A 14,370-nucleotide genomic window follows, 5' to 3' on the forward strand; every position below is an offset into this window, starting at 1 on the left:
GACTATCTTTGCACATTCGGAGCACATGTTTGTTTGATGGGAGGAGCTTAGATGGGAGAGGGGAGAGTGGAAAATATATTTTAGCACCAGTGTGAGGTAAGGAAAATGACTGAAATGATTTACAGATTAACAGTCCATAGTGTTATTTTAAGCATTTCTTCATTCATACATGGATGTTGGAGGAAATCCAAATCATAAACTGGCCGAAAAGTCACCTTCACCTCAAGCGCTCGTTGCACTGGTGTGATTAGTTGTTTCGAGTTTGCAGGTTTTACAGGGCAACACATTGTGGGCTCCCTGCCTGAAACGCGCCCACATTTAGATGATCGTGGACTGTGTTTTTTAGCTACAGCTTGTTCTCAAGGGAAAACCAACTACAGCCATATCTTCAACGCACCGTTGTTGTAACATATGACATCATTATGCAACACCTCAGCCCTACTGTAGTCACCAACTTTATCTTTTTGAGTTCCTTGACAAGCACTCATCCAAATGACTTCACACTGAACACTGCACTTCCTTTGGTCCCTAGCAACACACCTGCCAACACTGAAGTAGATGGGATAAAGGGTTGCCAAGAAAAGCTAAGAACAGACACACACTCACAGATACACTCACAGAGCTTCCTTGATTTATTAGTGAGGTGTTTACAAAGTCTACATCATCATAAACATTGTCTTGGCAACTTACACAGCAGTGACTAGAAACCAAACCCAGACACTTGTCTGTATTGAAGTAGATAGTCATGGTTGTCATCAGGAATCACATCAATTTGTCTTCCATAAAAACCACACAAGAATATGATTAAAATACATAGTTTTAATGTTTTATCTGTAGTTATGTTCTACAGTCTAATCTTGTCATGTCTGTACATTTTGATTGGTTTTCTTACTCTGTTGTCCCTACCTTCTTTTACTAGCACACCCAGTGAAGCTCATCTTAAGGTCCAAATAGGTAGTGACCCTAAAAGAATTTAAGGGTTTACATCCCCATTATCACCATTTTTACCAACAAATTGCAGTATTTCATGCAGAAATAGGAAAGGGCTTTTTTGTTTTGAAGTGTCCAATATGATGGTGACTATATTTACTGAATGCATTACCAGTCACTTATGATCTGCCACTTTGTAAAAATCTCCATGCAGAGACAGAAAAGAAACATCTCGTTCAAGACTGAAAAGAGAAAAATGGGCTGGCTTTCCAACTGATGCTGCTTGTGAGGCATCATGATAAGAACATTTTCTGTGAATACATGCTCAGGAAAAAAATAAATAAATGTACCTAGTGCAGGCCCCTTGTCTTTTGAATACATTAATATTTAGTACACCTGCCATTTCACAGCCTTATAGCAAAGACAAGAAAACATATTTCAAAAAAAAAAAATCAAAATGTCATTAAAAGGGTAACAAAGGTTAAAAAAAAATTTATATTTAAAAAAAGTTTATTTTTTTAATGCACGATTGAAACCTCTCTGTCTCGTGATTATGGTAAATTACCAGACTATGCAGGACATATGGACCTCATCTTCGACCTCCTTACTTTTGGTTGCTTATGGAATTATTATTATTCTGCTGTCACCACTGGTGCAAGTGATGTAAGTAATTCGGGGTACAACAGTCATCAGAATTCTTAAAATGTGAAAAAGTGTGAAGGTTTGTGCAAAGGAAGGGGTTGGTATGATGTCATCTTTGCTTGTCTTTGTACATCTGTCATGAAATGTGAGTTTTGCCCATTGATTGTTCATTAAAGCTTGCTAGATATATTATAGCATAAAATGTTATCCTCTACATTCATCACCAGTGGGTCAAACACACTGTAGATCAGCACTTGACATCATTGTCTTTTTTACCCCCCCCCCCCCCTTTTTTTATTTATTTTTTTTTTTTTAATACTAACTTCTTTCTTCTTTCTGCTGCAGGGGGTGAACAGCATGTTCCAGGTGTTTCTGACAGGAAACAACTCAGAGTACTTCACCATCTCACCCACAGCGGTACAAGGGCGTGCTGACATAAGGATGAGGGTTGCCATGCCACTGGACTTTGAACATATTCGCAGCTACAGCTTTTCAGTGAGTGTTTGACTTGTTTTAAGAGCTTTTGCAGTGCCTACCTGCACATTTGCATGAGAAGCCTAACGCTGGGTTCGACTTCAGTCGTAAAGAAAAGAATCAAAAGTGTGAGAGAATATCTGAATGAGGAACATAAGGGGAACACAGTGGCCTGCACACGAAACAGCTTTTCAGTTTATACTTATACTAAAGATGAAGGATTCTCACATAGAAATTCAACTTGTGTTTTTTGTCATTGTAAATGTCTTAATGATCAATTTGGTGAGGAAATAAAAGATGGATTAAGAGAAGGCAATCTTCATTCAATGGCGCAGCAGTTACAGTGTCCTTTTGCCCTTGAATGAACTCTGGATCCAGACTGATTTCTAAAAAAAATAACACTGAATGTAGCGTCATTATGTTTCTTGCGACTTGTTTTTATTTGTTTGGGTCCGAGGCTCAGGTAGACTGGGGCTATATCACTTTCTCAACACTGCAGAATTGTTTAAACAGTGAAATTGGTATTTTGTCACCTCAGCTTACCCCTGAGTTGTTTACAGACCCAGAAGGTACCCTACTCTGTGTTTAACCCAACATATTTGAATCTTAAACAAGCCAATTTATTAGCAAATTCTGATTATAATTCCTAGAACACCAGTAATAATGTCAAGTATATAATGTAATGAAATATGTATTGTTTCTTTTTTTTTTATTAAGTTATAGTTTATAATGTAATGCTTGTTTTCTCTTCTCAGCTTTATGCCAATGAGTCCATGTCTGACCATGTGGGATTTGCACGTGTCTATATTGAACTAATCAACGAGAATGACAATCGGCCCATCTTCAGCCGGCCACTGTACAACATCAGCCTTCCTGAAAATACGCCTCCTGGTACATCACTGCTGCGTATCCTGGTGAGTGTCTTAGCGAAGCGCTGTGCTGTGTTTACATAGCCGAGAATGTGATAAATAACTCACAGAGCTGTTTCTGGTGATTTATTCCTGAAGAGAAGTTTAACTGGAAACAAAACTGATTAAAATAAAACCTGACTTATACTAGTAACTTTTACAAGGCTCGTTTTATTGGGAATTAAATCTTGGGATGTTTGTTTGGCCCATGTGACCAACGACTCTCTGGAGAGTTCCTTATATGAGTGATGATTTATGGTGACTCGAGGAGGCTACCTCAGACCAAAGTACAAAAACACAAATGGAAAAACTCTCATCTCACTTATCTATTCACCTACTGCATTGGGTCACTTAGCTAAATTACTTACAGTGCAGTCATTTAAGGAAAGTCCTCCAGCGTACATGCTCACTGAGTACATTAATGCAGAGCATTGTTTTGGCAAGATAAAGGATTCTCATGATTACCTGCAAATTACATCTTATAGCTCAGATTTAAAGTTTCATATTCCACACCTAAACTTAATTGCTATTTGCAAAAATAAAATCCATTTTAGCTTTACAGAAATGTCTATTATCAGAGGATCTTAAAATGTATGGCTTTTCATATTGGATTAAGATTACATATGTCAATAATAATTACACAACCACCTCTTTTAAAATAATAATCCAATTTAAGAATTCAGTTCAAGGCTGTTTTTTTTTTTTCTTTTCTTTTCTTTTTTTTAAAGAAAACATGCTGTATTATTTATTCTCTCCAGGTCTTTTAGGAGCTGTTTAGTTTCTCACAGTTGAGGTGTCCTTGAAGTCACTCCACCTTGTGCTCCCACCATTCTGCAAAACTCACCCTCTGTCCAGACCAGCAGCTTCTACTATAACCAGATCGGAAAAAATCTCTCACTATCTTCCCATAACGCTGCATTATTATTCATTACCAGTCAGTCCTGTGACAGAACGCCCACAATCCACTAGATACAAGTGCCAAAAAGCACAGTGTGAAAATCAATAGTGTTTATAGACTGGGTGCTCATGAAATGGAGATTGCAGGGCAGTCTAAAACCCGATAAGTCTGGCTGATGTTGGCGTCGTGCTGGAGAGCACGGCCCGCCGTGGAATCCTGATTGCCAGCTGCGCAGAGTGTATGGACTGTAAACAGAATGTGAAGTGACGGCTCTCAGCGAGGCATGGATGGAAGCTCTCATATACGCTGTTAGATGAAGGTTTAGATAGTCTGACCTGCTCACACACACTTCTAAACACACACAGACACACACACACAATCCCCTGAGGTGCCAGATTAAACAGATGTTTAATACACTTTGCGAGTTTTGCTCCGGGACTGAAAAGTGGAAATTGACACACACACAAAAAACACACACAGTCAGGTTGAGACCACTGGTGCAGTTTTCATTACAAATGATATCAGCTTTACGATTTGAATGAAAAGTAAAGTTTCTCAGTCTTCAAGTGGGTAAATGTTTCCTTAAATGTTCCGTGGGGTTTAGGTCAGGTGCCTGTGGAGGAAAGTCAGCACTTCTTAGTCTTAAAGTATTGCTTGCAAAACTTTGAGGTGTGTTTGGGTTCATTGTCCTGCTGCTGGATGAATCCTTCCCCGCAAACATGCAGGGTGGAGTTGATCCAGTGCTGCTCCAGAGAAACAAACCCCCGCCCCCCTACTTGAATATTCCCAGCAGCATCTTTTTCCATGGGTTTGATACACTGCAGTGTCATTCTGTCTCCTGTTCATCTCCTTACATACACCCCTCTGTGACTGCCACACATTTTGAATTCATCAGTAAACAGGACTTTTTCCAGCCATCTACTTTGAAATGCTACTCTGTCATAGTCCACCCCAAGTGTTCGGTTTCTTCCCCCCTCCTGAGAAATGTTTTAGAGACTCTACTTATCCTCTGAGATACTATTAGACAGCCTTCTTTTGGCACAGATTTTTCCCGATTGGAGTCTTTTGTTCTTTATTCAGCAAATTCTGTATCTGTGCTGAAGTCATTTGTCTGTTTCTCTGTGAACAAAGCTGAATGTATTAATCATTTGATTGTGTCTTCACTTTTGGTTTCTTGATCCTGGTGTGGATGAACTGATCGAGTTTCTTTGCTTGGAGTAATCGGACTTCAAAACACTTTCACTTAGCTCTGATTCCATACTCCACAATCACAATGCTAATAGTGAGTAGTGTTCTGACACTGGTGAACAGTGCTTGCAAATTGATTTACCTGGAAACGCCTCTAATGAGTCAATTAAGTCCACCTTTGTTCTGCTTCGATTGAAAGAAATCTGACTTTTGTGTAAATGAGATTTCTAAAAAAATAAAAAATGCTTAATGCCACAAATTTAACTCAACTGAATTAAGAAGTAGTGGCACATGTCGTTTTATATATCACAATGTCTTGTCTTTTGAAAGGTTTCCAAATCCTCAGATTTTCAGGTTATTTCCAGGTTTAAATTCAAATATGTCAGAGACTCAGACCTTTGGACATATATACACACACAACAATCACTCTTAATACTGTAGAAGTCACTACATGACCACAATGACCACAGAGCCGCTGGTCATTTTAGGCATTTTCTCTATTTGTTACCCCATTAGAATTACATTTACTGTGTCTGTGTGCTTGTGTGCTTTGCAATGTGTTTGCATAGACTTGTTTACCAGTGTGGTTTTGTCATAATTTAGTTCATTAGTAATTTAGACAGTACGTCACAACAGTTGTAATCCAATTAAAATAACGGAGAGTGTTTGTTTATATGCTGCAGTCTGATCAAACAAGCCACAGCTGCCTCACGTGTTTGTGTGACTGATGAGGGATGTGTTCTGCAATGTTATCCATGTATTAATGTTTAAAATAAGTTATGAAGTCTAAAGTAAGACACATAAATATGGTAAATGCTGTGTTTCTGCTTTGCACTGTTCAGACAGAGTTTGGAGTGGATGTGGAGAAGTGGCAAAGGGACTGATTTCACTCTTGTACATGTAATAGATCTTATTTATATAAATTAATCTCTTGTTCTCACCATGAATTTTAAAATATAGAGTACAGAAATAGAAAGTAGCCTTGATTACGTTCAGCCCACCACTGCAACACTTTATAGCCCACTGCTGTGAGTCAGCACTGGTGAAATAAAAACCTTTTCTATCTGTCCCTTCACTTAGAGTCAAATTATGTCACTCACCAACTGCAGTCCAATCATTAATTCTAACAAATTAATGCATGACAACCCCTTGCAACTGTTTCTGTTAATACATTCCTGCGTAACTCCAGTTAGTTTTATTCTGTACTTTATTTTTTAGTTATTCTTTAAATCATCGCTTGATTTGCGCCTATGGCAGCCACATTTCCATTTTTTTCTGGCGTTATGTACCTGCCTCCCTTAGTCTCCTCCAGCTATTCAAACTGTCTGCTTGTCCAAGTGCACAGATGAAACTCAAGGCCTTACAGTATAAGCGGATCATTAGACTAGATTTGCCTCACAGTGCTCTCTGTCAGATGGCTGAAGGTACAACAGATGGTCGAATTATGTTTTACCACCGAAAGGCTGGACAAGTTTTTCATTATTAACATCTCAATGTAGCCTGATTCAGTCTGGGTCCATCAGTCTGTTAAAGTGTAAAGTTTTGCAATTCAGGCATAGGTCACTGTTATGTTAAAGCTGGGGTAAGCAGTGTTTTTTAGGCATCACGGGGAAAAAATCCCTCCTAACCTTTCTCTATATTGTAATTCAAGACTTCCAGGAGGAAATTAAATTTGACAGGAGATTTCAGTCAATCACAGGGCTTTTCAGCAATAAGGTGATATTCATGGTGTGTCAGAAAAGTTCCAGGACTGGTGTCACATTAAACCGAACCTACAAACTACGAGTTTTCCCCTTTCGTTCAGTGCGTTAGAAGAGGAGAGAGTTGTGGCAGGACAAGTCGGGGCTGCTTCACTATGTCCTGAGCATCTGACAGTTCCTGGCTGAGAAGAACATCGCCGTGCTGGAGCAACCTCCCTACTCACCCTACCAGGCTCTGTGGAATTATTTCCTCTTCCCCAAGCTCAAAGGGGACTTGTTTTGAAGACGTGGACGACATCAAGATGGCTGTGACGATGGAGCTGCGGAGGATCCTGGAAGAATCCTTCCAAGAGTGCAGAGAAGGCTGGGAAAGTGCATTAGACTCCAGGGGGATTACTTTGAAGGGGAAAACTTTAAGTTTGTAGTTTGGATTTGAAATACATCTTTTGTGACAGCAGTCCTGGAACTTTTCTGACACACCTTGTACTACAAATGCAACAAAAATCCCTCTTAGACATGCAATCTGTCTCAGGATCCAGCAGCAAGTCAAACTGTGTGGTTTTCTTCACATCAGAGCTGTGACACAGAGAGTCACGGTTTAGTTTGTTGCTTCCAGCTGTTTTTAGGAATCTTTACTCTGAGTTTATTACATACCTGCAGCATCGGAGAGCAGCAGGACCCATATTAGTGTCTTCATAGTGAAGGGGTTGGGTACATTTACGCAAGGAGCAACAGCAACAATTTCATTAATTATTATTCATTTATTATTTTATAATTATCAATTATTATCCCTAACAGAGACCGGATTTATCAGGATTTCTCTGCAAGCCACACTGTTACTTTACTAATGATAAAGTTGTATTTCGATTGTTATCACACATGAACAGAGTTTTCACCGTTTAGGAAATCATAAATAAACTAGAAATAAAGTAGAGACTTTCTGATTGATTAAAGCAGCATCTCGGTGTCTGAGATAGTTATTATTGGAATTTGTTGTTGGAAGCAATTTCTCCTGGAGTAGAAACTGTTTCCTGGGCACGGAATGAATTAATTAATTCAGGACCACAGAGACTGACCAGAGTGTTTCTTCATTAATTATACACAAATGAGCTGGAAAGAGGAATAGTTGGAACGTTTGGCAAATATTGTACTTTTTGGCAAGTGTTAGATTACATAGTTGATACCGCTCTCATCACTTTCCTGTTTGTGTACCAGGTTTGAAACTAAAGAAAGAGCTGATAAGCATATCTTAGCATATAAAGCAAGACAGTGAGTTCACTCCAAAGCTCCAAAATACACCTACCTTGAAAGCTCACTAATTAACACTTTCACCTCATGACAAAATATCCAAGAAGTCACTGCACCTGTGCAAGATATTGCTAAAGCACACAACACCATGTAAAACAACAACTTGTGGTTTTTACATTGTGAGATGAGAGGCTTTAAAGGACCCGATGGAGCAAGATGATTTCTTTTTTACCTTTGGACGGAGCTATGCTAGCTGATGTCCCCTATTTCCTGTCTTTATGCTGTGGTGACCTAATCCGACATTGGCTTTAGCTTTAAATTGAGCATACTGTGGGCAGTATTAGACATCTGATTTCTTTCTCAGAAAGAAAGTAATTAAGCACATTTCCCCAAATTTCAAACCATTCTTTTACAAGGCGTTGTAGGTAACTTCAGGTTATTGAAGCACCGACTATAACCTTTATGACTTTAAAGCGGTGTTTGGTCCATCCAGAATAGCTTTTGCCATCGCTGACGACGTTACTGATGACAATGATGAGACAATATCATCATGGCATCCTGAGAGGAGTCTAACAAAAGCATTTATTATCGTGCACAATGACTACATCTGTAGATTCATGTTAAAGGTGAATTTACCCTTTTGGGTTAGTCAAGAACTGGCTATGAGTTTGTACTTTTTTGTATTCAAGAGAACGTCCTCAGTAAGGGAAACTCTGCACACATAGATCAAGTAACTGAAGTGTAAACAAATGAGTAAATTACCCTCACACTATAAGGCTATCTGGACCTCCAGTGTAGTGCCAACAGCAGCAGGCAGAATCATCAAATTAAGTTTTATCCTCTGCTATTACAGTAACACGAGACTGATAATAGTTTCTCTCACATCGAATGGAGTTATTTTCAAGAGCTCGGTACAGTGCCGTTTCTCCGAGCATGAAAGTGTTTCTGCAGTCGCCCGGCATATCAATACTGCAGCGAAAATGGCTTATATAGAAACCGGGCGGGGTCCGGGCGTTGTTTACATAATACTTTATACCTATGCTAATTAAAATTATGCATTTTGGTTCCCAGTTGTTTTTAAAAAGTGCCAAACAAGCGATCTGATAATGTAATTGAAATGCTTTGCTCGTGTTAATATTCATGGCCCATCTGATCAGAGCTTATGTACAATGTTAGCCAATGCATTACTCAGTTGCCCGCTCCTGCATCCCTGTGGACACTTACACTTAACATACCAGCACACGCCGACACAGACACACACACACACACACACACACACACAAGCAGCGACTCTTTAATATTTATGGTCTGCAGCATTACTTATCATTATAAATATTTATTGTGATTTACTCTTTTGTCTAGGTCCTTTTCTCTCTCGCTCTCTCTTTCTGTCTCTTCCTTACCCTGGGGACTTTAGACACCAGGCAGCTGCTCGTATCAGTGAATCACTCTGATTTTTTGTCTCCTTGGGTTTCAGAAGATCTGCCTTCTTTCATTTCTTATTTATTTTATGCCCTCAGTTCTTGTTGTTTTTCCTCTTTCTCAGTTTTACCATTAGATTACTAATGGTTTTCAGGTGTTGCATTGATTTGCTCTGTGGTTTCTTGCCTGTTTCTGCTTGGATAACACTATCTCTCTCTCTCTTTCTCTCTCGGTCTTACCGCCCATCAGGCGCTACCACAGAAAACACATCTCATATGCATATAGACGTGCAGTTTGCCTGCCACCTTCCTTTCTTCTTCTTATAGTTGCGCCCATGAAATACATCAGATGCAGGCAGCATTCTTCATAGATTAGGGTCATCTACTCATCTCCTGCTGTGTGCTTTCCAGGCTTTGTGCAGATGCTTGATGTTTGAGAGCTCAGGCACAATGATAAATGCTGCTGGCAGAAGCTTATAAATTACAGAGTAGAGGATGTTTTGCTTGTGCCACTGTTTAGACAGGAGTTTATAGGGTAATAGTCACAACGGTAATTATAATTCATTATTATAATAAAAGGGGTGAAGTCCAACTCACTCTCACTAGTGTAGCTCATATTCTTTCTGTTAATAATAGGGTCCTTATCATGGGTGTTGTGACATTGTGAAATGTGATGTGAATGGGTTTGCATGGCAGAGGGTGAACATGAGGGAGCTAAAAGGAGTCTGAAAAGTCCAGACTTTTCTGGGGTTCACTGTTAGCTCTGAAGAGGTGAGGTCAATTTTCTACTGTATTTATTTTAGCCATGTGTAAATTTAGTCTTTCACTTCATCCAGATAATACCGGTAAAAACAAACAAAGAAAAAATGCACTTTGCCAATGTATTAAAGCATTTTTAGAATTCATTAAAATGGTCAAACGGTCTGCCAGTTCTTTTTTTTTTTTTCTTTTTTTAATTAAACCTCTGAACCCCAACACCTGTTAGCAGGTTTTTTTGCTTTACAAAAATCCCCATAATTTACAGAATTTTTCAGGGCCAAAAACTGTAAAAACAAAAAAAATTCTGATTTCTAACTGTGCAACGGACCTTGAATAGATCATGTGTGAAGTACAGGAAAAATAACCAAAAATAAGTGTAATCAAAATCACTTTCTACTGCATGTCTGATTCAGAAATTTGCCAAAAATAAACTTTTTGTACCAGATCCTGTAAAAAACAAAACAAAAACAAAAATCTGCATCGTCAGTGCAACTAAGAAGCCATGACTGACTGAGTTGTCAGAATTTTTTTGTTGGACTCCAGGTTGTGTTTTGCAGAGGCACAATAAAGAGAGACACAGGAGAAACTGAAACATACTTGACCGTTAACATTAAATATGGAAAAAATGGCTCTATATGCCATGGTTGTGCTGTTTCTATAGAGGTGCTTAGCTTTACGTCCCAGTGAAACTGAGCCCACACATGATTGAAGCAAAAATGCTCAGACACTGTGTGGAGTGCAGAGGGTTAATACATTATTTGGTCTAAAAAATATAGCTTTAGTTTTGTTTTCCCTGCCTATAAAAGCTTTAGGGAGTCTATTCAGCCTCTGAGACATTCTTCTTTTGACAGGACCTTTGCTTGTCAAGTCTTGTACTCTTTATTTTGCTAATTCTCTGTCTATCATAAAGTTGCTTTTCTATCTCTCGCTGAACAAAGCTTGATGTATTGGTCCTCTGATGGTTTGTTCACTTTTGCTCCAGTTTCTGCAGAGTGTGTTAGAGTGCCATGCACTGGCCCCTTAGAAAGTTTCTCATTGGCCATGATTTGATGCTGAGAAAGCCCCTGTTTTCTGAAAATAACAATTTGATTTCTGACATTTTCACTTATTTCTGATGCCATGTTTCCCACTATCCCGAAGCTACCTAGTGAGCAATATTCTGCTGGAAACTTGAGGCACAGTCATATTTCCTAACAGGTGAAAAATGGCTGCAGCTTGATTTAGTTGAAAAAGCCTCTGATGAGTCAATCAAACCCACCTGGGTGTCAACTAAGCACTGCTTTAATGGAAGGATGCTCCTGGAATTTACTCGAATTACAAAGGACTAATCTGTCCGTCAATTTTGAAGTTAATCAATGCATTGTTTGGTCTCTAAAATATCTAAAAAATAATTAAACTGTTCATCACAGTTCCCAAAGGTCCAATACAACAGTCTTCAAATATTTTTTTCTCCATCCAGCAGTTTCAAATCAAAGTATATTCAGTTTACATTGATATAAAGCATTGAAAAGTAAAAAATTACAACTGAGAAATGTAGGGCAAGAAATAAGTTAGACGTATCTCCACACTAAAGCAAATGATTGCATTAATTAGAATTATCAAAACCAACCTTTAAATTATTCATCCACCGATATAATTTCAGAATTAGCACAATAATTCTAATAAGCTGTTTACTCTTGGTGATCAATCAAGAGTGTTTTATACTGTTAGGGAATTAACGTAGAGCTCCGTTAACTATAAAGATCGCATACGTAAGTGACTGAAAGTAAGCTGTAGAAAACACAAGAAACAATTGTATACGCACAAAACATTTATTTCTAACTACGACAAACAAATAACAACAACAAACATAAAATACAAACAATGATGAAAAAGCTGAGTGAGAATCTGAGAGTGAGAAACCGATTGGCACATAGGATTGGAAACGCCTTTTCACCCGAAGCAGCAGATAACTGTTAAATTTGGTATCTTTGTTTAAAAGGCAATTGTAATTATGAAACACCCGTTTAGAGATAGAAAGCTCAATACTTGCAGTGTCCTTGGATTTGAATGCAGGTGCAGCGACGTCTGGTGTTAGGAGAGACATGGCCTTCAGCTTGGATCAGTGTGTTGAGTTGAAAGTTGATAACAAAAGGAGACCAAAGTGAGAAGTTCTGCGGTAGAAATTCTGCAGTCTTTCGGGTGAAGAAGCCTTTAATAGTAAAATAACTGATCAATCAAAGAACTCCCCTCCCAGAGGGGCAGTTAAATGTGACACCCCTGTGGTCAAACGGGGGGGTCACAAGGTGGTCAGAGTTTTGTTCTGAAAGTAACAATGTTACTTTAGAACTACAGAGTTATGATCGCAAAGACTCTAAACATGAGATATTTATCTCTCACGTTACAAAGATAATACAGTACTAGGATATATGATTATGTTATAAGCAGATAAAATCAGAAGGACTTATCTAACTATGATTAAGCTTTTGGGGTGTTTATCAGGATATTATATACTTTCACATTTAACAACACTTAAACTAACATAGGATAGTAAAGGCACATTTAGATTCTCCAGTGCTTTGTTCAAATTGTCCATGCTGCATTTCTTAGAGAGGAGGGGAGAACAATAAACATTCAGCCAGATGTCTGTTCTCCATACAGCCATTTGGCTAGTTAAGCCAGGTCAGGCCCTGTGGGTTTCGGGGGTTGATACTCGAAGTGGGTGAATGTTTTTCTTTTTCTCTCCATTTTCTGTTCGTTGCCCTTTGAAGCTCTGGTGGTGTGATCTGTTGATTTACACCTTCCTGTGACCTGGGCTGTAAAGTTTGTGTCTCTTTGGCATCTGTGTCTGTTCATATCCTGCAGAAACTAGAATCTACTTTTTTTTTTTTTTTTGCATGTTGCCTGTACTTGTGTAATTTATTCACCTCAACCTTGCTCTCAGAATACACAAACGTATATTCACACATTCTCTCTTAGTCCGCTCCCTTGTATTCAGAGTGTCTTCAGTGTGCTCTTGTTTTTTTTGGGGTTTTTTTGTTTTTGTTTTTTTTTATCATTCTCTACATCCTCCTGTTCTTCTGCTAATCTTGTTCCTTCATCATTGAGGCCACAGGCAGAAAGAGAGGGGGAGGACCAAGACCTGTCAGCGGCATGAAGCTGCCAACCACTGAAAGCTCTGCATTAAGCCTTTTCACTGGCAGCTCAAACTCCATCTACAGCTTATGCCCACAATACAGTCATCTCTCTTTCTCACTCTCGTTACAGCCTTTTTTTCTCTGTTCCAGGATTTTTTTGGTGTGTTTCCCCTAGAGGTTCACATGTGATTGTAATAATGATATAGTGGCTACATGTGCATGTACAATTTATCTCGCAAGCTGTCGCGGCATGCCATGAACACATCCCCTCTACTTTGTTTGACTCATTGTTTAAAAAAAGTGTTAAACTTGTATCTTTCTCTCGTTTGCTCTGTCTCACTGTTATCTGGGTGGTCAGGAGATAATAGAAACAGGCAGTTCCATCCTGTCGGCAGGCAGCAGTTGCTTTGAGCACCCCCACCTGCTCGTTAATGGTTTAGAGAAATAAAGCAGTCGTAAATGTACACTCACCATCATCATTACGCTAAAGTGTCCGCAGTAAAAACACACATGGCTCCCATCAACCCCAAGCAGGTGCTCTAGGTCACAGCTGGGGGACTGGAGAGAGATGCGGTTGGTCCTCATTCAATCCAAGTAGGTGAGGGAGATTCCACTTCATCACTGCTGTAGAGGTTTGTGTCTTACCGCACGGCTTCATGTGAATATTAGGATAATGCATAAATTCACTCATTAGTTCAGTCACAGGAGTGCAGACTGAGTAGCTGTTCGGGATATGTGACTAATAATTGAAGAAATGTCTGAAAAGTCTGAACATGGTATCAGAGTTTCTGTGCATTTTCCAGACTGTCTTGCTCTGCAGCATTGGTCATTGATAAAGCCCCACATAGTATACAATGGACCTCTACAGTAGCAGCAGGGACAAAAAGGAATAATAGCAGCAACCAGAAGCGATGTACAACTACCTCCGGTGAAAAACAGCCTTGTGATGTTTTTTTATTTGTGAGAAGACAACAGTATGGGTGAACGTTTCCACCTTGAAACTGCAGTGTACAGACGACAGTCTCAAAAACACAGATTTGAACCAGTCTTGCAGGGTGGGGCTTTCTGCATCATTATTCTTCTCCA

General features: G+C 39.1%; 1 protein-coding gene across 3 annotated transcripts in view; it reads left to right on the forward strand.

Annotated features, from left to right (window-relative positions):
* The window catches only part of cdh23 (cadherin-related 23), a 231,052-nt gene that overhangs the window by 136,960 nt on the left and 79,722 nt on the right, over positions 1-14,370 (forward strand). For 2 of the 3 annotated variants that reach the window (XM_008285307.1, XM_008285308.1), the window contains 2 exons: positions 1,918-2,067; positions 2,802-2,960. In XM_008285307.1, the coding sequence (XP_008283529.1) occupies positions 1,918-2,067; positions 2,802-2,960 (309 nt within the window). Of the gene's footprint in view, positions 1-1,917; positions 2,068-2,801; positions 2,961-14,370 lie in introns of those variants that run through there. The other variant, XM_008285309.1, reaches the window with a different exon arrangement.

The sequence above is a fragment of the Stegastes partitus genome, unplaced genomic scaffold (genome assembly GCF_000690725.1).
Source record: "Stegastes partitus isolate 25-593 unplaced genomic scaffold, Stegastes_partitus-1.0.2 Scaffold396, whole genome shotgun sequence".
NCBI classification, from domain to species: Eukaryota; Metazoa; Chordata; class Actinopteri; family Pomacentridae; genus Stegastes; species Stegastes partitus.